Source organism: Protopterus annectens, chromosome 9.part0 (genome assembly GCF_019279795.1).
Source record: "Protopterus annectens isolate FY-2018-M chromosome 9.part0, PAN1.0, whole genome shotgun sequence".
NCBI lineage: Eukaryota > Metazoa > Chordata > Ceratodontiformes > Protopteridae > Protopterus > Protopterus annectens.
In genome coordinates, this window is record NC_056743.1 from 214,072,826 (window position 1) to 214,097,583 (window position 24,758).

General features: G+C 38.4%; 1 protein-coding gene across 10 annotated transcripts in view; it reads left to right on the plus strand.

Moving 5' to 3' along the window:
• Positions 1-24,758, plus strand: part of PLEKHA7 (pleckstrin homology domain containing A7) — a 2,079,953-nt gene that overhangs the window by 1,741,697 nt on the left and 313,498 nt on the right. For all 10 annotated transcript variants that reach the window (XM_044082761.1, XM_044082762.1, XM_044082767.1 and 7 more), the window contains one exon: positions 20,310-20,418. In XM_044082761.1, coding sequence (XP_043938696.1) covers positions 20,310-20,418 — 109 coding nt within the window. The remainder of the gene's footprint in view (positions 1-20,309; positions 20,419-24,758) is intronic.

A 24,758-nucleotide genomic window follows, 5' to 3' on the forward strand; every position in this document is an offset into this window, starting at 1 on the left:
ACCTATGTGGTAGTTTGTAGGTACTTTGTTTTTTCCAAAAGGGATGACTACGCACTATTTGGCATTTAGCTTGAGGCCATGATTTTGACACCAGGTATCCGTCTCAGTGAGACCCTTTTGGAGGATGTCTGTGTCAGCCCGAGAGTCAATTATAGCCCCTAGTTTGCAGTCATCTGCGACCTTGGTCAGCAATAATCCTCCTGTGCTTACCTGTACCTCTGAGAAGTATATGCCGAACAGGAGGGGTCCTAGGACTGAGCCTTGGGGAACTCCACTTGTAACCGATTTAGAGTCTGACCTAGCTCCCGTAACTCTCACCATGTGGGTTTTGTCCATGAGCCAGTTGGCAACCCATCTTGTGATGTAGGGGTTTATGTTCAGGTTGGTGAGCTTGTCTATAATAACAGAATGGGGAATGGTGTCGAAAGCCTTTGCGAGGACTAGGTAAGCTGTGTGTACCACATTTCCCTCATCTGTAGCCTTGGTAACTGTCTCAAAGAAGTCCACCAGGTTTAGGAGGCATGATCTGCCCTTAACAAAACCGAACTGGGTAGGGTCCAGTGTTTGGAGGTTCCCAATGTCTCTGTTAATGAGTTCCATGATGATGCGCTCCATAACCTTGCAGACCAAGCTAGTCAGGCTTATAGGGCGATAGTTCCCAGGGTCTGTTGTGGCTCCACCTTTGTGGAGCACAATAACTGCTGCTGTGCACTACTGTACGGGTACGTAGCCTGTGGATAGGTTGAGTTTGAACAGTGTGTTTAGGTGAGGGGTTAGTTCATCTTTGAGCTCATGTAGGATGCAGCCTGGAACACCATCCGGTCCCATTGATGCTGTGTTTTTGGCTTTGGAGAGGGCTGTTTTAACCTGAGTGTCTATGATTTCAGGAACTCTACATTCTTCTGGTATGGTTATGGGCCCTCTTGGGGGTGAGAGAGGGTGAAGTTTCCACTGAACCTGTCTGCCAGGATGTTGGCGATATCGGTCGGTTCAGTGTATTTTGTGCCATTCTGCATTAACTCCGAGCAGATCTGAGCATTGCCACTTAGATTCTTGACTTAGCTAAAGAATGCCTTGTGGTTATCTTTGAAGTCCTTGGCAATTTTTCTTTCAAAGCTCGCCTTGGATGATTTTATGAGGGATTGTAGTTTCATGCTGATACTGATCAGGGATGTTTTCCCTTCTTGGGATTTTACTCTTTTCTGTACTAGTTTCCTCCTTCTATTGTATAGCTTGTTTATGGCAGGAGTCCACCAGAGTGGTTTCCTTTTCTTGGAGGAGTGAGTCTTGGTTTTGCTTGGGATGGCATGATCCATACATTCTTGTAGGTGCCCGTAGAATGCACTAGTAAAGAATTTTGCAGCTTGGAGAGCGTTATCCTTCAGCATGGGGGCTTTGAAACTTTTCACCTCGGTCTTAAGTAATGTGAAGTTTGCTTTTGAAAAGTTTTTCACGGTGGTTTTCTTGTCCGGGGGTGGCGGAATGTAGATATCCAAAGTGATTTGTTTATGGTCAGATCTAACCAGTGAGGGGTTGACCTCCGGTGTGGAATACCAGTCACCCATGTCAGTGATGACCAGGTCCAATATGTTGTCACCTCTGGTGGGAGTGTTGACCAATTGAACCAGGGCGTTTGAGTTTATAAATTCTGTATTCTGGAAGCTACTGATGTGCATTTCTATATTATGGGAGGTCCTTAAAACAGTTGATCACTATTAGTTGAGCAGAATGGATTATATTTATTGAAGGGATGCTGCCAGTCCAGCTTGTGTTGTTTGCATGCCAAACATCTGACTCCCATTGTCCTTTTGGAAAGCTCACTTGAACCCTTAAAGTTTAATGTACCTCGTAGGTTAACCCTCTAAAGGTTTGCTAGTTGTTTGTGAAAACACCAAACTCCCCTCTAAGTAAATATTCTGTTTTTGCACCCTCCCAGACAACACTCCCACTTATAAAATCCTGCACACTGTTCTACCCACTACCATTTCTGGTCTCCCCTTTCTTTCTTTTTCTTCCAGTTATTTCTTGCTTCTTATTCTGCTGACATGGTAACTAGTAAATTTCCCATGTGGTTAGGACTTTTTTGACTAGAATAAGGTTACCTCGCTTAACAATTTCTTATTTACCAGAAACTTTGTTGAACAGTGGATTGACCAGTAAGGTTTGAAGGTTTTGTGGCAACATTGCACTTACAATTTTAAGAAATCTGCAGACACTGTTGCATGTTACAGCCCAGTTGTCATATGTATTTTTCCTACCTACTGTTCTCCTGGCTGGTAGTACTACACACAGCTAACAGAAATGCAATCTATGTGGAAGACCTTGGTTTGATCCCCACAACCTTCACTTGGATATCTTGTACTTATCTATACCTTACAATTTACTTTCCTTTCTTCACTCAGTTCCTTACTTTAATTAATTTCTTCCCCCGGACTCTTTATCAAAATATGCCTTAACCCTGTTTTTTATCCCATTCAAATTGCAGTTCCTTTTGTATTATACTAAGTTACCTTTAATTTCTCTAAACTGGTTAAAATTTCTGTAAATATTAAAGCATCGTCATATAAGTTGTATCTGTTCTTAACCAAACACGTAGTCCAGGAAACAATTTAGAAACTTAGCCAAAATGGTTACAATATTTTTGGTTATAAAGGCAGTGTGTTGAAAAGAAAATACTCAGTTTTTAGGTTGAATCTTCTTTTGTTAAATGCTTTACTACCTACTGCAGCAAATAGTACTGCATGGGGCAAGCACGTTTGTTCTCTCTCCCCACTGTTGTACAGTCTCAGAGGTGGCATATATTTTAGTTGGGGTGGAAGGGGAGCTTGCTCCCAAATGCCTTTTTTTATTGTTTTATTATTTTATCTGCTTATTTTCAAACATCTATGGTCCATTTTTTTCAATTCATTGTTAGTTGATGTATGCTTTCACACACACACACACACACACACACACACACACACACACACACATGACTATATATATAGGTTTCCTATCGTTAACTTGACACCAGTGCCTGAAACTGGTCTGCAAAAGTCGGAATACTGACTACCAGTATACCTGGCACAAACACTGAACTCTTAAACATCCTATTACTCTGGACTTAGGATCAAGCATTACCATGGGTCCAGAAGGGAGGCAAGTTTAGACAGCTGGTAATGTCAGTTTTCAACATTCTGCAGCTTCCCTTTTACATAAAAGATGAATGCTTCCCCTCTGTGTAAAAGCTGAATACGCATTCTGCCTCAAATTAACTTCTTTGACTTCCGCCATAATAAAACTAGTCCCATTGTCATGCATGGCATGGAACCACACTTATCTGATGAGGTGTTATGCATTTTCGTGTACGACATGGAACCACACTTATCTGTCGGGGTGTTATGCATTCTTGTGTATGGCATGAAACCTCAGTTATCTAATGATGGGTTATATGTGCTCCGAAACCAGAGTCATAAATTTGCCAGCCATATTAGCCAGGTAGTGGCAGTGGCCTGTACATTGCCAGGAACCTGAAGGTGAGTGATGGAAACTGTACAAAACAACTGAGAGACCTGTCTTGGTTGTTACTTCAATATACTTCTATATGTAAATACTTGAAAATGATTGGAGTACTAATCATTCCAACTTGCCATTTCCATGTTTGTGTTTTTTTTTATGTATATAGGGCATAATGCAGATGCCTCCAAGACTTACAGTGGTAGAGACAGTGTTTTCATCACCGAAGTGCATTCTGTTGTTTTGATGGCAGTACAATCACCCTTGTGCTTTCATAGTACTTAGGCTGCAATTTGCTGTAGCAAAACACAGACAAACATGATTGCTGCTAGAACAGGGAGAATGCCATCCTGCATTATAATATTATCATATTACTCAAAACAAATCACATTTACTGGACAAAAGCACCAAAGTGTTTTTAATAAATGGAGCTTTGATACATCCAGAGCTATGGTTCCATTATGTGTTGGGAGGGTGTCAGAATGTTCTGTTTTGGGTTCTTATTTTAAAACATCCTATGCATGCTATTTAGTTTTGTATCATATTACTCATCATGTAATACACCACCTGCCGTTCTTGGGTTCTACCCTACTGGATTAGTGGTTAGTTTGGCCTGAAATTTTGACAGAAATAACCAGAATAAATGTCATCAGTGGTGGATAGTGACTGTATCTTCCTTGGGAATATACCTTATGACATGTTTACTGGTGTAGAACAAGAGCTTTAGAACTAAGTTTAGAAGAAATAGTAAAATTAAATTTTTAAGGCCAGTTAGAAAATAAACTTTCCAATTTCAGAGATTATTTTAACAATTAAATAATTTGCTCTTGTTGCTTTTTTTAAAACAAGAAACATCTTTATTAAATTAGTAGTTTTGACATAGGTAATCATACATTTATATAAATGAAGACAATCCACACTGACATATTTTGCAAACATTATACATCGAATATAATCTTCTAAGCAGAACATTACAAAGCACATTCAATTTCTGCCTACCCTTAAATCTCATTCCTCCTCTAAAACATTATTCTGCGTGTATTATTACCACACTCCCATTATTTCTATGTAATTTGTTCTTCCCCTTTTCTAAAGGTCTCACTTCCACTTCTTTTATCATTGTTACTATGTTCACTACTTCTAGTATCATTGGCTTAGACTTTGATTTCCATTTTCTAGTAATTGCTTTTTTGGCAGTCACCAGAATTAAACATGACAAGGCCTCACTACGTCTAGGCAATTTTGTATCACAGCTCAGAAAAAGTCCTTTCCTTAGATGCAGCAGTTTGCTCACCTAGTGTTTCTGACAGAGTGACCTGCAGGGAATTTTTAAAGTGTACTAAATAATTACACTCATTAAAAATATGTTCCCAGTGATCTCTTTCTTCCACATCACACCTCCAACATGTGCAGTCTACCTGAGGAAAAATTCTTTGGAGTTTGCTTGGGGTTTAAAAATACCTATGCAAATACTTCCAAGCAAAAATTCTAAATCGTCTAGACGTTATTGCATATTTGAGAGCCATACATATGTCCTCCCATTTTTTCTTTGTGAATTGTTTATCCAATCTGTCTTTCCAATCCTTTCTCACCTCATGTGATTAGGGTTGCCAGCTGTCCGGTTTTCTAACAAATTGTCCGGTTACAAATTCCATTCCAAAACCGGACATGTGAAGTCCGGGTTTTTGGTTTTGTTTTTAAATTTTGCGGCGCTGACACTGATGTCATCATGTGCGCGATGATGACATCACATCCCTCAGGGCTACCAGCCTGTCGGAATTGAGCTCAAGGAGCTCACTTCCGGTAGTGTGAGCGGGAACCAGAAGCCAGCATTTAACTTTTCAAACAGGGAAGGGGAATGTAGCGTTTTCAGAATGCAAGCGAGCATCAGACAGCAGTTCGACTTTGGATGTTATTTAACTTCATCAAACGGGGAAGGCATAGCAGAAGCCAGCATCGCTATGGCTGTTGATATCCTGGATGGTTTAGGTGTTTAACTCACAGACATAAGGTACAGTGTTACTGTCTGGTTACTGGCTAGGTATACAATTGTCTACAGATTGATTGCTTTTGCTTAGTATAAATGGAATTCCCTTCTGCTTGTTCTAATCCTGGCACTGTTGTAGTCTGTCATTCCCTATTACTATGATTACCCACTCTGTTTTCTGCTCTCCTTCCTTGTTGATTGTTAGTTCTCTCATGATTTGCTCATCTACTTGCTGTAGTCTTTTTCTATGCTTCTCAGTGCCTCTGTATAGTCAGTGTTTCTCTCTCCATGTCCCATTATTCTGGGAATATCCACCTGGATTTGTCCCTTTTTTTCTGCTTAATCAGATGGGAGAGTTATATAGCCTGTTGTTAATTTACCTACATGCTTGCCTTTTCAGTTCTTTCTGGACTAGTTGATCCAGCTCTACATATGCCTTTCTCTCACCTCAGAACTCCACACTTCCTCTGTATGATTAAACAGCATTTTCCTAACAAATGTCACCAACAGCTAGTAATCATTACAGTAATGGGCAAATGATATCTCAGGGGGCACCCTTCCCCAACACCACTATACTCTCTTACTCTGTAGTAAACTGCAGACAAATAACCTTCTCTCACCTTGTTTAACACCAGCCAACCAAAATCTATTTGGTTTCACATTGCTGTGGTGTTATTTGCATAAGATGTACTTCAGGGCTCCCACCTATTTGTAATTTCCCCCCCCAAATCATTGGACATCTCCACTATAAAATCCAAATTGTTCAGTGGTGTGTCAGATTACAACTTTCGCCTTCAAACGGTTCTTTAGCCACTCCTCAGTGATCCATTTTGGGACACTGGGAACGTTCTTGTACTTCTTCATGTCCTGTCCCTCTAGTTGTTTTAATTGAATTACCTCTGCATCTGCTATCATTTTCTAACCATCGTGTAAGGTAGGGCTCTGCTTCTTCATTCTGCTCCACCTTTCCTTTTTTGCTTCCCACACTTTTTTACCTCTGAACTGGAACTTTTTATTTTTTTTTCTCTTATTTTCTACTAAACATGAACACATAGGTTCATAGATTAGTACTAAGCTAACTGCCCTTGCGAGCCATTTTAAGCCTAGCTAGTATTTCACTGTTTGTACTTTGTTGCATTTTCTTTTCAAAGTCATCATCTTTTCTGTACTGTCTTTTTGAGGCAGTGGTTGAGTGGGCCCTTAAAGGGTCAGTCCCTTACTCTGGATAACAAACATCAAATGAATAAATAAAAGATAACTTACATATGTACATACATGCATTCTTTTTGAGAGTAAAACAAGCCATTGTACATGCTAACATAATTAACAAGCTAAATGTGCTCCAAATTGATCCCTATGTACTTAGAAAGATAGCAAAATGGTTGTGAGACATAATCCAAAGAAAAGAGTGAAGGTGTCAGTTGCATCCTCAGAGAGCATGTGGGTAACAGGTGACCTCTATGACTATAAAATGGGTGTCATCCTCAAACCCCTTTCTGATGGGTAGCCGGTGCACAGGAAATGAGCTAAAGCTACATTCTGAAAAGTGCAGTATTGTCAAATTTGGTAAACAACCCCTAAACCCAGTTTATATTACAAAAAACACTCCTCTCCTAAGTGACGATGTTCTGACAGGCCATGGAAAATGAGTAAATAATTCCATCTCTTTGATCATCATGCTACATCAGTGGTTAGGAAATCCTTCTCTCTGACACAGCTGATCACAAAGGGCATCTCCTTTATATCCAAAGAAGTCCATATTTCTCTTTATTGTGCACTGAACAGGCACACTGTAGAATACACTCCACTCTTTGGGGTGTAACCTACTGGACAGAGACAGTTGGAGAGACCACAGAGATTCCTAACAAAAATAACACAGACCTAAATTCCCTTAGCTACCAAAAGAGCCTGTAGGCTCTGTCCCTGTATCTGGTGCCCTGTAGACTCTTGATGTGGGATTTGTGCCATTATGGATCCTTTAGTCTAAGACCGCTAATATCTCTACAAATTAAACAGCCCAGCATTCATTAGGACCAGAGATCTGAGCCTGCTTTAGAAAATAACCAATTCTTGGTGGAGAGACAAATTTGTCACACAATGGTAACCCCTTCACTGCAAGAATCTTTCACTCCAGTTCATGCAATGTGGTACACTATTTTCCTTTGAGACAAACAGATGAATATTTATAAATTCATCCCCAGAATGATTGAGATATTTCTCCTTGGAAAAGTGAGGTGAGGTCATAAGGTTGAAGTGTGGATATATGGCAAGGCATAAATGGCCACATGGCCTAGTTCCCCTGAATTGTCCATGATACATTCAATGTGTATCACCATGAGTGTCAGTGCCAATCATCAGTACTGCCTCCATGTGTCCATTTATAGCTACTGTCTTGTATGCTATTGTGGTGTTGCTATTCCAATACTGTACCATTGTGGAGCAGTAGTGTGGCATGTACTGTTGAGTGTCTCTATTCCAACACTGTGCTATTGTGTAGCAGTAGTGTGTATTTATGGCAACTGGGGAGAAATTGGCTGAAAGCAGGCATCCGGAACAGAAAAAGAGGGCGTTCCCATCAGCTGATGCAATGGTGATGTCACAAAATGGGTGGGTCATGGATGGGACAGGGGGTGGGAATGGGTGGAGTTATGGGTGATGCGAGGGGCGTGACCTTAATCCGGTTTTAGCCACAAAGAAAGCTGGCAACCCTACATGTGATTGATTCCTATAGTTATCTTGCAGTGCTTCATATGCCCTAATTATCCCTTTTTAACAGCAGATTCTGTTCTACATTCTACTAAAAAGTCTACCAGTGCTGGTCTTCTGCTCAAGAGCTCCCTAATTTTTGTCTTTTCCTATACTCTGATATCAATCCTTGATAAGGAAGGCAATCTTTAGCCTGCAGTCCATATGCATTCCTGGCCTCTTCCCATTTTATTACCTTTCCCTTTCTAATTATTTGCTTCCCAATACCTTGGTTCCTTTGCCACTTTTCTCCAGTAAATTCTATCCCCCCATGCCTATTCTCTGTACCCCTAATTGCAGTCACTCCTATGAACAGAATCTCCTTTCTCCGTTTCTGTGTTGGATTAATTGTTAAACTACTTTCTGCTATTTTATGACTATAGTATTCTGTACGGTTATTGTTATTCTCCTTAAGGATCTGCATCCAAAATCACACTTTCTTCTTGTTTCTTGAGCTTTTTCCTATTTCATCGTCAACCCTTTCCACTTTTAATTGTAGCTTTCTGCTTGTGCTATGCATTGGAGCCTTAACTGTGTTGTTCTAAAATATCCCTTCTATTGGAAGTATCAGTTTATCTCACTTGACTCTTGCCCTCTTCTCCTCACAAATAAAAACCTTCAACTCTTTATTAATTGTGATCATCAACTTCTCTGGTAGATAAAAATATGTCTGACCTGTCTATAAAACTAAACAGACTAAAAACATTTCCACTGTTTGTATCTTGCTATCCATATCCAGAAAACAGAGCTTCCAGTTTCTTGGTTTTGTATTATATTTTGTTTAGTCTCTTTCCACATATTATTAGCTGCCATAACCAAATCCTTTTTAACACATACTCCAAAGTACTTCATTCATGTCCCTATAAATATAGATATTGCTGAACCAGTTAATCTGTGAGTACATGGTTTACAGCTATTGCCTTTGTTTTATCTTCATCAATTTTGTATCCCAAAAAGACTTAAAACTGTCTCAGAATGTTCCACAACACTGAAATGCTCTTTTCTGGTTTTATCAGGTACTAAATATCGTCTGCAAATAAAGCCAACCTTTCCTGAGTACCATAGTATTTATTTCCTTTAATTTCTGAGTCTCTTATTTTTTTGCCAGTGATCATAAATATAAGACAATAACAAGGGGGAAGAAAACATACCTGCCTGGTTCCTCTGTTCAAACCAAACTTATCATAGAGGAATCCCCCCACTTTAATTTTCCCCACTCTGATGCCTCATAAATCACCCCCCCCCCCCCAATTAACCTTATTATTGTATCAGGGAATGTAATTGCTTCTATTGCTCTACTCATAAAATCCCAGCTTACTGTATCAAATGCTTTCTCTTTGTCAAGACCCACAAAAATAATGATATTTTCTTAGTTTCTGGATCATCATTGTTCTGTTAATGTTGTCAGCTGTTTGCCTCCCCTCAGTAAAGCCACTTTCATTCATATCTATCAGTTTTGGCATCATGTTTGCCATTATTTTAGCCATTACAGACATAAACACTTTAGAATCATGGTTTAGAATCAAAATGAGTCTATATGAAAATGGATGGGTCTTTATCATCTTTAAGTATTACAGCCACCACAGCTTTCTTCCAGGATGCTGTTGCTTCTGCTCCTTTTAAAATACCGGTAAAAAAAATCTTCCAGATCTTTATCAGTTTTTTCCCTCCTAGCTACAAACCCTTCACAGGATTTCCATCGATTCCTGGAGATTGATTCTGCATCGCCATTTTATCTCATCATCTCCTGTCCTAACTGTTCATAATTGAACCTCATCTACCTTTAACCTTGTTATAGTTAATTTTTCTATAAGCTTTTCTATTTGCTCCTTTTCTTGATTTCCACATCCCTCTGCTTTATATAAACTTTCAAAAAAGTTCTGAAATACTTCTAATACCTCTACAGGATCTCTGGTTATTGTCCTTATTACTGAGGTTGGAGAAGGGGGAGGGGTTAACACAGGTGACTCAAAAGAGATAGAGGCCTGCAAATGTTATACTAAAGGATTGGTATTAACTTATAACAGTGACATGAATATTTAAAATATTGTAGAAAGAAGCTGGAAGATTTTTGAAGCAAGTGCTATTGACCAACAGATAATAGGAGAAGCCTCCTGTATTATATTTAAGAAGGACTGGTGTTTGAAAAATAACACTGAAAGGATGGGCAAAATATTTCTGAATTGGTAGAGTAAGTTTGGAATATATAGATGTTGGCGATATAAGTTTTGTTCATGGATTCATAAGTTCATAAATTCATAGGAGATTGCTAAGATAATGACTTGAGCCCTTAAAAGCCTAACCAGTTTTACCCAATTTTCTACTCCTAAGGGAAAGATAACAAGGGTCGGTAAGAAGGGTTTTGACAGTGTTTACAGACTGCCTCAGTGTATAAGGGACAATGCGTACTACCCCAGGAGTGAATTTGTGATTGCCCATCCATTGGTCCAGATTATGCTTGATGATGGATAGGGAAGGGTTGTGCTTCATGTGAATAGGAAGCTTATTCCAGAGGAGGGGCAATCTCTGGGACATATATCTGTCTCTCCAGCATGATCTATTCATGTCAAAGATCAAGTTTACACCTCTGCAATGGGTAACCCTCGTACTGTTAGTTTTGCAAATATGCAAGATTTCCATCAGGGCTGGGTCAGAGACTGCCTTGTCAGTCAGGCACAGATCACCCCTCAGTAATCCTAAGGAAATGGAATACAGTGATAGGGCTTTTAATAGATCTGCATATGACGTGTTGGTTATACCATGTATTTGTTTGGTGAGAGAAACCTCTGAGGATCCTCCAACTGTTACAGGTACCTGGCAAGGTGCATGAGAAAAGATGTATTGTACTTGATTATTGGTCTGATGAAAGATGAGTACAGCGGTATTGTGACAGCCTTAGATCTGGATGCCATGCTGTTCCTTATAAGCTGAGACACACAGAAGGATTTCCTTACCACCATGGACACAGGGTGGTCAAAGTTCAGATTACTATAAGATAACTACTATACTGAGTACCCAGATCTTACACCATTGGGTCCACGCTTGGGGGGGGGTGATGCTATCAGTGTTGTAATTTGCAGGGGTATTTGATTTTCCTGAAGGTATTATTATGCTCTTCTTCGCATTCAGTTTGAGGCCATTGCTCTGACACAAGTCATTAGTCTGCTTCAGACATTCCTGTAGGACATCAACATCATTTGGAGAGTCAATGATTGTCCCCTCATCTAGCAGCAAACTTGGTCAGTCAAAGGCTATTCATATTTGCATTGATATCTGAGAAGTATATCCCCAAAAAGAGGGGGCACAGCAGTGAGCTCTGTCATATGCCACTGGTGACTGGCCTCTTGCTGGATGTGGATTCCCCAACATTAACAACATGTGTCCTATCCATAAGCCATTTGGCTGTCCATCTGGTGACACAGAGGTTATGTCCAGTTTTGTGAGTTTATCTAATAATACCCAAGTATTGTGTCAAATGCCTTGGCCTGGTAAAGGTGGTGCTATGTACTGTCTTACCTCATCCATGGTCTTGGTGACCTTGTCAAAGAAATCTACCAGATTGAGCAGGCAGGACCTGACCATGATGAAGCCAAAGTGGTTCATCTCTCTAGTCTGATATTTCCTATGTTGTTGTTAATCACGTCCATGATTATTCTTTCCATATCTCAGTGTCTCTCAAGGCTATTCTTTCCATAGCCTTGCATATGAGGGTAGTTAGGCTTAATGGGTCAGTAGTTTGCTGGGTCTGTTGACTATTCCCCCTTGTGCAGAGGGATGACTTTTGCTGTCCTCTATTCTACTGGGTCAAAGCCTGTTTGGAGACTGTAGTTAAACAGAGGCCTGAGTGGGTGTGCTATGTCATGGTTCATGCTATTGAATATGTACTCTGGGATTCTGTCAGATCCTATTGACACTGTGTTTCTAGCTTTACAGAGCACAGTGATAACCGACAAAGGAATGGTAGGGGATATTTCATGGGGAGTGACCAAAGATGATGAGGGGGAGAAATTCGAGGTGAATTTGTTGGCTAGCAAGTTTGCTATTTCTACTGGCTGAATATAGGCACTGCCATCTGCCATCAACTCAGCACATTGATGAGTGTTTTCCTTAAGATTTTAAACATAATGAAAAAATGCTTTGTGGTTATCCTTTCCTTGGGAGGATATTTTAGTCTCGTATTTAGTTTTTGAACACTTGACTAGTTCCCTAATTAGCTTGTTGAGACTAATGAAGTATTTTTTCAATGTTGTGCACCCTTCCACTTACTTCTATACAGGAATTTCTTCCTTCTGTTGTATAGTCTATTTATGCCAAGGGTTCACCAGGGTGACTTTTTTTTATCCAGCTAGACCTGGGTTTAGCTCGGTCAGGTACTACCATTTCTATGCAGTTTTTTAAGTGGTTGTACAGGGCATTCATGTATACTTCTACATAGGCCTCTATGTTTTCATGGTTAGGGGGAGCTTTACAATTACCTATGCTATCATTTAGTAGAAGGAATTTGCCTTCGAAAAATTCTTTAGGGTTTTAGGATTTGATGGGGGTTCTACCATTACATTTATTTCAAAGGAGACTGATTTATGAACCAGTTTTACCAATGAGAACTTTACTCTGAGGGTGTTTCCAGTGATCCCCCATATTTGTGAGTACTATGTCAAGGATATCTGAGCCCCTAGTGGGAGTGCAGCCCAGCTGTTCCAGAGCATTTACATCGACAAAGTCCAGGAGTCTCTGAGCCTGCATGTTAGTGGTTGTCTGTTTTCCTTTTAATGGAGGGGTAGTTAAAAATCACCCATGAGTTGGGCTGAATGATAAGTGATTCTAGTTACTTCAGGTATGTGGACGGGTTTCGATGGTTCGTGGTCGGGGACCTGTAGCTGGTGGGGATTTTGCCTGTGGTCAGCTGGACATGTAGTAGCTCAAGCAAGCCATTCTGCTTAACCAATCTACAGGTGTGATTGTATTTTATGCAAAAGGAAACACCTCCACCCTTTATTTTTTCCTTTTCAGAGAGTGGTCTGAATGTGTGATGGGCACTGTTGCCCTGCACTGCTGGAGTGCTTTCCGCAGCCTTGAACCATGTCTCTATAACTATACAAACATCAGTATTCCCAGTGCAAGGAGAGCTTCCAAGGAGTGCAGTTTTTTGTTAAGACTCCTAGCACTGAGTAGTAGTACTTTCAGCTTGGCATTAGAAGAATTAGTTACATTCATAGGTCTGATGGTTTTGCACTGCCTAAAAAAGGCACTATGGAGTGGCTAATGACTTGGCCAGTATTTGAAAGCCTAGCGGCAACAGCTGCAGACCGTCTATGGCAAAGAAGCATGGTTTTTCAATCATGTCATCCCAGGCTGACAAATACTGGATACCTTTGAATGACACCATTAGCTAAGCCAGTTATTGAAGTCAATAATTTTATGTTTGTATTCTGGTGTCATTCTTGGTGAGGGTAGAATGCTGCTCAGTGTGATTCTCATACCAGCCTGTGACATGTATTCAGAGTGGTCCACCATGTCTGTCTTCATGTAGTCCGAGGAGGTATGTCTCGGGTTATTTACACTCACATGGACTATGACATGAGTCATACTACTTGTGGCTGAGTGACCTGAGTGCCTGTATGATCTGGCAACTGACTGTAGCCCTCTTTTTAACCAGCCTGGTGAGGGGGATGTCTATGTGTCTCAAGATGGAGTCTCCAATGATCCAGATGTTTGAATATGTGGTGTTTCACCTTAGAGACTTGCTTGTGAAGAAAATGTAATGTGTATTTTTATGTATAGTGGCTGGTGCTGACTTAGTTTTGTTTGCATGTGGTTTCTGGGAGCAGCAAATGGGAGGCCTCAGGTTTTGGTAAGTTACTTGTGAGTACCTCCACATATGTGGGTTTATGATTTGAGACCTTATTTAGTGACAGAAATGATGTACATGTGCTGACATCGTGTTTGTCGTTTGATTTGTTAGTTTGTGAGAGTCATGCCTCATTTTTCGTAGTGTAACTACATCTCTCACATACTGTGTTTTTTCAGGATTAAGTGGTTGTCAGTATACATGAGACAATTGCTCCATTGCCTCAGGATGCCCATGCCTACCAGGCTGGCTACAGATATAGCAGGAAAGTGCCTATCCATGGCTTCAGTTTTTTTTTTTTTTACTGTGGGTTTAACCAGGGAGAAAAGTGAGGAGGTTTAACTGGACTGGGATGATTGCACACAGATAAAGAATGGGTGCTATATTCAGTGTGAACTGTAGTGATCCAGTAAGGCAGTGCTGTTCTGTGTTCAACATGGACACTCCAGGAGAAGCAGGGGGACTTGGGAAGGTTGCAGAGGCAGTTATTCTAAGGGAAATTTTAACTTGAAAGCATTTGCATCTATACAGGGTACTGCTAACAACTGCTGCATAGAGCCTAGCCCAAACACTGGGCTCATGTAGTGGCAGTGGTTTGTTCTTGTATCAAGAAGGGTGAAACTACAAAGATAAAGGAATATGGGATATTGAAGAGTCCCAAATACTGTAATTGTTTCACCTAAATAATAGTATATGTAGCACAATATAGGAGCTGTTTCAGTTTCTACATAGAAAGTAGGAACATCTTTAAGACACCTAGATCAAGGTCACCAGCATACTGGATTGTGGAGACATATTAACAGCATGACGGACACAAGTTTAGTTTCTTTTGTACTAGATGTTATCAAACAAGATATGAAAGGGGATGCATGAAAAATAAAGCTTGAGGTTAAGGAAGTGCAGTGGCAGTTAAAGCTACATGCCATTGGAGCATTTGGTTGGAATGATATGGTGTCTCTGGAAAGTGTGTTGAAAATGAAGTCCCTTGAATTTTAATTGGGAAGAAATCATAGAAGTTCCAAGCCTTATAGGTTCATAGGTGGGTACTAGACTATTGACCCTAGGGCCTCTATAAGCCTAGCCAAAATGTACCCTGGCTTTTGCCACCCAAGAAAATTATTTTTCTGTGCCCCTGTCAAGCAGAGCCACATAAGTAATCCCCAGGGTGAATTTCCTGTCTCCCATCCAGTCATCAAGATTTTTCCTGAAAAGTTCTAATGAGGAGCTTTGTTTGATATATATAGGTAGTTTGTTCCAGAGTATGGGAAGTCTCTGGGACAGAAATCTATCCCTCCAGCATGTTCTATTTATTGTGGTGACAAGGTTTAGGTCCCTAGATCATGTAGCTCAGAGGGATTGGGATTTCTTTAAGTGGAGCATGCCCAATAGCTCTAGGTTTGACATAGCTTTGTATGTTAGGCAGAGATCACCTCTGAACAGGCGATATGCGACGGAGTAAAGCTGGAGTTTTTTCAGATGGTCTGCGTAGGGCACCTCTTTGAGGCCGGTAATCCTCTTTGTGAAGTATTTCGGAGGCCTTTCCAGTTGTTGTTATCATAAAATAAGGTTTATACGTTTATTTTTAGTTTAGTCAGCATGGCTGCTTAATAATTTAACAATCAGTTATGTATTTTTATTATCTTTTGTCATTATTTTTATTTTTTTAGACACACCATGTTCATTTGTAGCACATGATTTATTAACCAAATCATGTCACAAAAACGTGATTGAAGTGGGTGGGGATTTTGAGTTTAAGAAGAATTAGACAGGAATGTTTTTTCATCTCTGATGAAGTCCTTAATACCTTTAGGACCAAAAGTGCTTTTAATGATATCTTTAAATTTTTGTATGTCCAGAGTGTGTGTGCAACAAATTTTGATTGTGGTGAGAAGCATTGGTTTGGACTCGTGATTCGAGTGTTATTCACTTGAAGTGTGTTGTCTCTCTGGTCAGGCTTTTTTCTCTTGGTTAATTGGAGTCTTTCTAGTGTTCTGGCTAGTAGTTATTCTCCTTATTACATGATTCCTGAGCTTAAAAACAACCCATTTCTGCTTTCTGTCACCTAAACCATTGTGTTAAATACTTTTGTGCTCTGGAGTAACTATCAAAAACAGTTGCTTAACAGCATTATCCAGGTAGACCCTTATTTCCTCTTTAGCACTCTGCAGTTGCACCTGTTCTTGTTCTATGAGATTCCGCTATTCTGCAATACTTTAACCTTTGTCAATTCCGCTAAATAATTCTTGTTACTTCTTTTATTTCTACCCTTTTTATATATATATATATTCTACTTTCATTTTAGACAAATCCCTAGTTGTATTTTCTCTTTCCTAATAACCCCCAAATTTCAACTACCCAGTCCCTAAATTCCTCTCTGTTTAACAGGTGGGTGGGGAAGTGCAGTCACCTATTACAAAATCGAAGTTACGGAACTTCAAATACCATATGGTCGACTCCATATGATCGAAATTCCATAACTTCAAAATTAAAAAAAAAAAAGAAAAGAAAGAAAATTTATCCTGACGGGTTAAACAAGGGGGGCAAGCCTCCCCGAAACCCCCACACCCCCACTACTTAAATATGCTAACTCTGAGATCGCAGTTTAATGTACTATGGTGCAGAAAGGGAAGATTTCCCTTTCCTACACTGTAGCGCAATCTCGGAGTTAGTATATTTAAGTAGTGGGGGGTAGGGGTGCAGCCCCCCACGTGAAGGTGCAGGGGGCTTGCACCCTGCCCTACACCCTTTATTTTTCTTTTTTTTTTTTAATGTTTACTTTGACGAATTCGAATTTTCAATTGTTCAGTCATTAAAGGTTGACCTTTAGTGATTCGAATAATTGAAAATTCGATTTAGCAATAGGAACCCAGGGAAGTGCCTGTGTCTCATTTTTATTTCATTACACTGTATTTTTATTTTAATTATTATTGATGTGAGACCTGAAATAGTTATTGGATACATATCAAGACTTTCAATTAAATGCACATGCTACTATGAAAAATAATTTCTGTCTAGCCTAGCTAGTTTTTATACCTTGGGAATAATATGTAAATTCTCTCAGATCCTCATTCTGAATTCACATCTTCCATGCCAAATATTTTCATAAATTTCTTAAAAAATCTACCTTCTTTTGTTATACTTTCCATTCTGGGCCCCCAAGATACATCCTCACTCCAGTCACCACCTGTTAGTAATATTACCTGCTGAAAGCTGATTATTTCTCCCAGAATTTTCTTAAGCTTCACTATAATAGATTTAGGTGGAATATAAATAGATGTCAATGTAATCCTCTACCCTTGCCAGTAGCCTTTTACTACTACATGTCTACCATTATTATCTTTTTCCCTCTTCTATAAGTATTGGAACTGCTATAGAAATGCATGTAAGTACTCCCCATTTCATTTGTTCCCAGATATTTCGCTGAATAACCATTCTGAAAATCTTTCTTTATCAAATTCACATGCTCAGTTCTTTCCAAATGTGTCTTATAGCTTCATAGGTGGTTACTGGGCTAGTGTTTACCCAATGTACTCCTGTGTCATAGCTATTTACATTGAGCCTCTCTTAATACAGATTTCTTTTATTTCTTTTTTGAGACCATTCTTGTTCAGAGATAATATATAAATTATTACCATTATGGTAAAAAGTTGTTATTCCCACCTGTAATGTATAACAGCTTTTTTAAATATCTAGTTTTAACTTTTGTGTTACAAGCATACACTAATATTTGACAGGCTAATCTTTTGTGGAGTTGTTTCATGTCATATCCATTTGAACCTATGTCATCTCTTGTAAGACTTTTTGTTTTAATGAAAACCCTAAAAAAATACCCCCAGAACACGCCAGAACCTGTAAACGTAATGCAAATACGCAAAACTATTTACATCTTCAAATAATGATGTTTAACTCTCCTAATAGGCACAATTGTCACTGGTTAAAGCTACTCTCATAGACTTTATTTAACCTATAATGAATGTTATCCATGCAAAGATGCATGGCACATCTTGTGCTTCTACTTTCACTAAGTTTTGTATGTTTTTGTTTTATCTTTATTACTCTCCCAGATGTAGAAAACAACTTGAATGCTTTCTGAAAAAATGACCTTTTAGGTACTAAAAAAAAATTCTGTTTTTATTACCCCATATCTTCTCTGCATAGACATATGAGAACCAGATACACAGCTGCCTTCAGCTAAAAGCTTCTCATGTTGCACTGTGAACATTTATTTGCTAAAGAATACCTTTTCATTACATTCAATGTTCGGTTTATTTGCTTCTACTTAAAACTGTTTATTAGATTAAGCCAAAGGCCTTAATCCATTCATTCCAAAAGTAAAAACATTATATCCATTTTACTTATGTCATTCTTTGCATATTTTACAACCTGAGATGACAATGTACAATCTTAAACATGCTTTTTTTCTAGGCTTTCTTCTCTTTTTACACTGTAGTGCCTACATTTCTTAAAACAGAAGAAGAAGAAGAAGGAAAAAGGGCACATTTTTAGTTTAGTATCCCAGTAACACACAAAAATAACTGAAATGCTTTGCTATATAACATGTGCTGTATTTTACATTTTATAAAAATATCATTAAGAAGAAACATTGTTTTACTTACAGTTACCTCTTTCCTTCTCCTTAATGTTCTTCCAAACATTAATAACATGAAGTAGGGCATATGCTTTGAAGTCTCCAAGTTTAACAAAGTCAAGAAAGTCCAATATTTCCACTTTTTTTGTTCCACCATATTTCACAAATGTGATTGATGCTTCATAACCCCACATTTATTCATTAAATTCTAAATTGCTGATTTTCTTCCCGTTGATCTCCATCTCCCAACTTCAGTCTCTGGTTCATTTCCAGTGTACTCCTGTTTGTTCTAGTAAACGCCTGTACTATTTTTCTGTCTCTCAAGCATTTTCCTTTGGAACAATGGAAACAGTTTCACTAGCACAGTCTGTCTATAAGTTTTACTATCAGAAGAATAAGAAACAGAATCCCCTTCTATTTGATTGCTCACATTTTGTTGGACAAATGTTTGCATTTCCTCCTCCTGCATCAAAAATTACTTTGACCCCCCCCGAGGAAAAAATTATTCTGTAGATAACTGGGTATAGGACCTTGAATCTCCTACCTGCTTCTTGACATTCCATAATTACTAGAATCAGTTTACTTCTCTTCTGCCTGGTATAAAGTTAGTAATCATTTTCCACAAACAGTCTCTTGTCTCAGACTTTTAGTACTTTGTTTAGTACACAGTTTTCAGTTTTGTCAGAATCAACTCTTTCTGCTGGTGGGATTGCATCTTTATTATTAAAGGTCTAGGCTGCTTTCTCTTGGCTAGCTTTGCAGCATACACACATTGTGTCCTTTCAGTTAACAACTTCTGCTATGGAATACTAGCCCAGTTGCTTATTTGTGCTTTCATAAAATTAATACAGTCTGTTCCTTCCAGTTTCTCCAGTAGAGCAGAACATCTTAAGTTTCCCTCCATTGTCTGTCCTTAAATTCTACCATTTTTTGAAACATTGCTTCTTGAGCAGTCTCATAATCAGCCAGCCTTTTCTTCATTTTGACCTCTGATTTTTGCAGTTTTATCAGCTCATCAGAATATCTTTTTAAAGCTTCTTCCATTTTTTTCCAGCCTTTTGTTATTTTGGTTGGTATATTCCTTCAGTGTTTCATTTATTTTGATCATCTCTGAACACATTTAACATTTTTCCTCTAGATGACTGGAAATCATGTCTTGCAAGAAGGTGGGACTTGAACTGCTTTTGCTGAACAGCTGCAGGATTCTTCCCATCCATCATTTTCTCCTCACCTTTTGTGGTCAATTTTCTTTCAGGTTCTCTGAATTTCATCTTTGCTGACATCCAAGCAGTGCACTTACTAACCAGTAACTGAAATATACCCCAAAAGACAATTTCACTGGCTCTTTTTTCTGAGTTTCTGTTTCACAAACAGCAGAGTTCAAATTAAGCTATTACTCAGTGTGCAGCCATCTTGGAAGTCCAAGCCTCTTTCCTTTTAATCAAAAATTTCAACTTTTATAGAAAAAAGTATTGAATCATTTGTGATTTTCCATCTAGAGGCTTGCTTAAAATATATGCAATATAGAGAATTAGACGCTGAAGTAATATCTAAGGAATGCAGTATAGTTTTTCTGAAGCTTAGAAGTTTTTATTTCCAAAATTGCACTATCAGCAATTGACATTTTTGTTTGTAATTAAATTCAGGAGAAAGCTCAATTACAGAGGGACTTCTGGCGAATTGAAGATGTTATGGCGGGCCTTAGTGCAAACAAAATCAACTACAAAATCATTATCGAGTCTATTAAGAATCCCGGTAAGTAAGAAAAGAAATAGAATGGTTCCTTTCTTAATGGCTGGTACTTATCAGGACAAAGTGCAGTCCACATTATCATCGCTGTAATATTTTAAGGTGCAGTATGACTGCTAAAGCCATCTTCCTTGAGTGAAATGGCATACCAAGGTTTTGTAGTGGGTTAATCTGTCCACTTTAAGCAGCATCAGTGCAGCACTGAAATTAGTGACAATTTAGAGGGTAAAAGGTCAGCATTTATGTTCAAGTATCACTGCCAACTCATTTTTAGAGTATCATGTGTATGTATTCATTGAAAATGATAGTAGATTGTGTGTATGCCTAGATGTACTTTGAACTACATAGCTCATAAATGCATTTTTTTTAACACTTTCATTCAATTTGGTTCTGTTTAATTAGCTGCTAATACAAAATCTGGAGTTTATGTGAGCATTAACGATCTAATAAAGGACAGTTCCTCCAAGATGTCAGGTTTTTCTTATCACAAAGAGCTTTTCCTGTTTTCTTTCTGTGTGGCAGTCCCAGTCGTGAAGTAAACATGTCTATATTACTTTTTTGATATAGCAATTCAGTGAACTGCTGTTCAACGAACATAAAAGTGAACATTCACATCCGCATATGTGTTACATAGGGAAAGGAGTTACTTGGCCAATATTTTCACCGTAACACACACTGCAGTATATGAAACCCACCACCCCCACCCCCCGTTTATTTATACGAACTCCAAGATCACACTACAGTGGGGAAAAGGGAATTTCCTTATGTTGGTCAAGTACTGTGTAACACATTTGTAGATGTGAACATTCATTGTTTTATAATCATTGAATAACAGTTCATTGAATTGCTATTTCAACAAAGTAATGTAGACCAGAAGTAAACATTTGAGCATCTATTCCTCTTTTTCTACTTTGTTTCTATATTTTCAGTTTCTGTGCACAGTTTTGACTAAGTAATCTCATATTATTTCACCCATTCAGTCATTTATTTAAGATGGACTGTAAGTAGTGGACACTGTACAAAATATAGAATGTAATAAAACAGTCAAGTCAAAGGATGTGTCTAAAAACAAGCATAATGAAGCAGTGTGGGCAAAGGTGACAACCTCTAAGAGCATACCTTTCAGATGTCCAGAATGTTTGCAGAAAGGCTAGACATGCCTCACATTGCTTGGTCTATTTCTCATAAAATGTGTTGTTTTCTGGAATATCATTGAGGATTGAAGTAAAAAAATAATGACAGACATTTGTGTTTCAGACTTTATATCCTTTAGAAAATGTGTGCTATTACAAAGTTATTCAAGCAATTTTCTAAATTTATAAGAGCAGTATTTAAAGTCTGTACTTGCCTTTGGCCTTTTGTCCATCCATTATTTTTGGCTTTGTCCAGAATTCTTTTTCTAATAGGTTGAGGGGTATTAAATGGAAAAATAACAAAAGCATTTATATAGGTCTCGATAAAAAAGATGAGGAGAGTCTTGTGGTATTTGTTGAATCATCCACAATATATCACAAGGTCATTCTGAAACCTTAGAGAGAGCTGTGGAGGAGAAGCTGCATGTTACACATGAAAACTAATCTGGTCACTGCTTTCAAAGTCAGGTTTACTCAGCATGCAAAAACGTCACTAAAAATGCTGTTGGAGGCCATGATTTTCACTCTTTGATTATAAAAAAAACCCCACTAGGTAATAGGACAGTCCACTTTTTATCTTAAAATAGAGACTTGCTTGATTTGAGATGGGTTCTCTCAAGATTGTTGAAGTGTGTGCCAGTCTGAGGAACTGCCCAGAGCTCCAGATGATATAGGCATTGCTCTGCAAGTGATAGTGACCCTCTCTACAAAACTCAGAAAAAGGAGAAATTGAGTACCTCCACAGTAATTTAGTAGAAAGGCTAGAAAACAGTGACTTAGTGGTCTTATAAAGAATACATACTGCATTGTGGAAAAATGGACTGTCCGTAAAACAAAATCAGATCAGTATGACTGCTCCAATCAGTCCATTTTGCAATTGCAATGGAATACTGACCACTTAAAGTCATGTAGTGGTGTTAGCATTGCATAGAATTTCAAAATATATTGATATTTCTTTCAAGTTATGTGTAGAATTGCCCCTGAAACATTTTTGAAGTTTTCTATAGAATATAACACAATGTTTTTCATCTGCTAAGTACTCCCTGTAAAACTGTAGTTTTAATGCTCAATTGTAAAGCTTACAATAACTTAAATTTTGAATATTTCATTTCTACAGTAGTAATATGTAACGAGAATATTTTGCAATTTAAAATCTTCAGTGTCATATTTTTCTACACTGGGAAGGTCTGAGCAAACTATCTGAAGTGTCATAACTTCACTTGCAATCTTTCTAAACAAATTGTTTCATTTCTATGTAGCCTATTCCTTAATATGAGTAGGGGGTACTGGTTTCACATATGTAATGTCTGGGATGTCTAGGACAGGTGATAACATGTAAATGCAAAGAGTTCAGTGAATCACATTCTCTCATGACAGCTACAGGCAAGAGTACCTCATTTGTAACTTATCCACGTGTGCCAGGTGTCTCAGCTAACAAAAAGTTGAGAACTTGTATACCACTGTTTGAAACTACCATCTTTTTTGCCTTCAGTCTGCATTTTGGTACAGTTCCTGTGACTTCATGTGATCTACTTGCAGCTTCATACATTTATGACTGATGGGAAACACAGATCTAAATTGTGCAATACATTTTTCATGGAAAGGCTAAAGCTTGCACTGAATGTCCAGTTGCAACTAGTCTTATCTCAGCACTCCCTGCTGTTTTATTACTTATACAGCTGTGCAAATGAAAATTACATTTTTGATGAAAAGAAGATAATAAAAAATGCTGTAATTGTCATAGTACAGATACACTGACCAAAGCTTCTAAAAATCCACTCACGCATACAGGTAGTATGTGTTACCATGCTGATCTGACTAGAATACTGGAATGTCTGTTGAGCAATGACTAACTTCAGTTTTTATGACTACTGAATGCAGTGGACTCCTGCCATACTCTCATACAGGTTTACCTATAAGCAATCAAATCTCACCTGTTTGATTCTCCTGGTTTCCAGAAAATAAGTTTGAAAATCATTGATGGAAAACATTAAATAAAGTAAAAAAAAAAATCTGCTTTCCTCCGCGCTGTGTGTGTGTGTGTGTGGGGGGAGTTGCACCCACATTCCCTAAATTGTATGTAACAACTTCAAAACTGCATCATAGTGTGAAAAAGGTGGGGGAGGGCATCCCTGAAAATCCACTGCTGGCTTACACAGTGCAACACATTGCAGTGAAAGCAGCCACAACATTACATTTTCAGTATGAATTCACGTGTCCACCAGTTCTTCTACCACTTGTAACTGTATATCTCAGGCCTGGGGTCTCCTTCCCTACTGGGTACACAGGAGACAAGCTGGAGAGATGGCTGAATCCCAGCATCTCTACAATTTGCATAAAGTAAATAATCTGAATTACTGCTTTCCTGTATCAGTTGGATCTTTCGCACTAATTCAGTCAGGGTAAAGGGACAGATTTGCTTCACTGTTGTGTAACTTTTCTCCACAGTTATTTCCATTTTGTAAAAACTTAGGACATTTGTAAGGAAGAGTCTTCACAATCCAGTCCCTCTAAAGCTGTAAAGAAAACAGTACCTAAGTATTCTGAATTTTTATGAAATGGGTATAACTTTAATTTGGATGATTTCATTCCTACACCAAAATGTTGCGACTTTCATTCAGAGTCCAGGTAATAATGGCATTCAAATCATTAGTGAATGTGTCAAGTGTCTGAAGAAAACAATTGAAAGCATTACAGTGAGAAAGTGTGCTTCTAAATGAGATTATAAAAGCCGCCAGGGTCCTGAACGGAATGAAATTCTATAAGGTGCCAAATGGGATCACTTTAGACTTTGACTTCGGTAAAGAGTTAACATTTTTAGTAAAGTAGGTTATGAAGTTATGAAAAATGGTTGTTTTAATAAAAGCTGTTTTTTTTTTTAAGTCTGCAGTCATTTTCATCTGATTTTGTTTTTTGTTTTTAACTTGAGTGTATCTATTGCAGTTTCGTTTTTTGTTTGGCTGCTTACCATTTTGTTTTACTGTCCGAGAAGTTTGGAATATTATGGAATATTATGTTCTGATTACTGCTTATTGGCATTGTCTTCAAGTTGCATTGGAAGTTGTACCTAGAGAAAGTGTATAATCAGAGCTCCTACTTGCTGCATGCGTTTTTAATGTTTAAATTGCACACACAGATTGAAGAAGTACTTTTATGACTTGAATAACTTAAAGTGCTTTTACTGGCAATTTTCCAGTTGTACAATTGTGAACA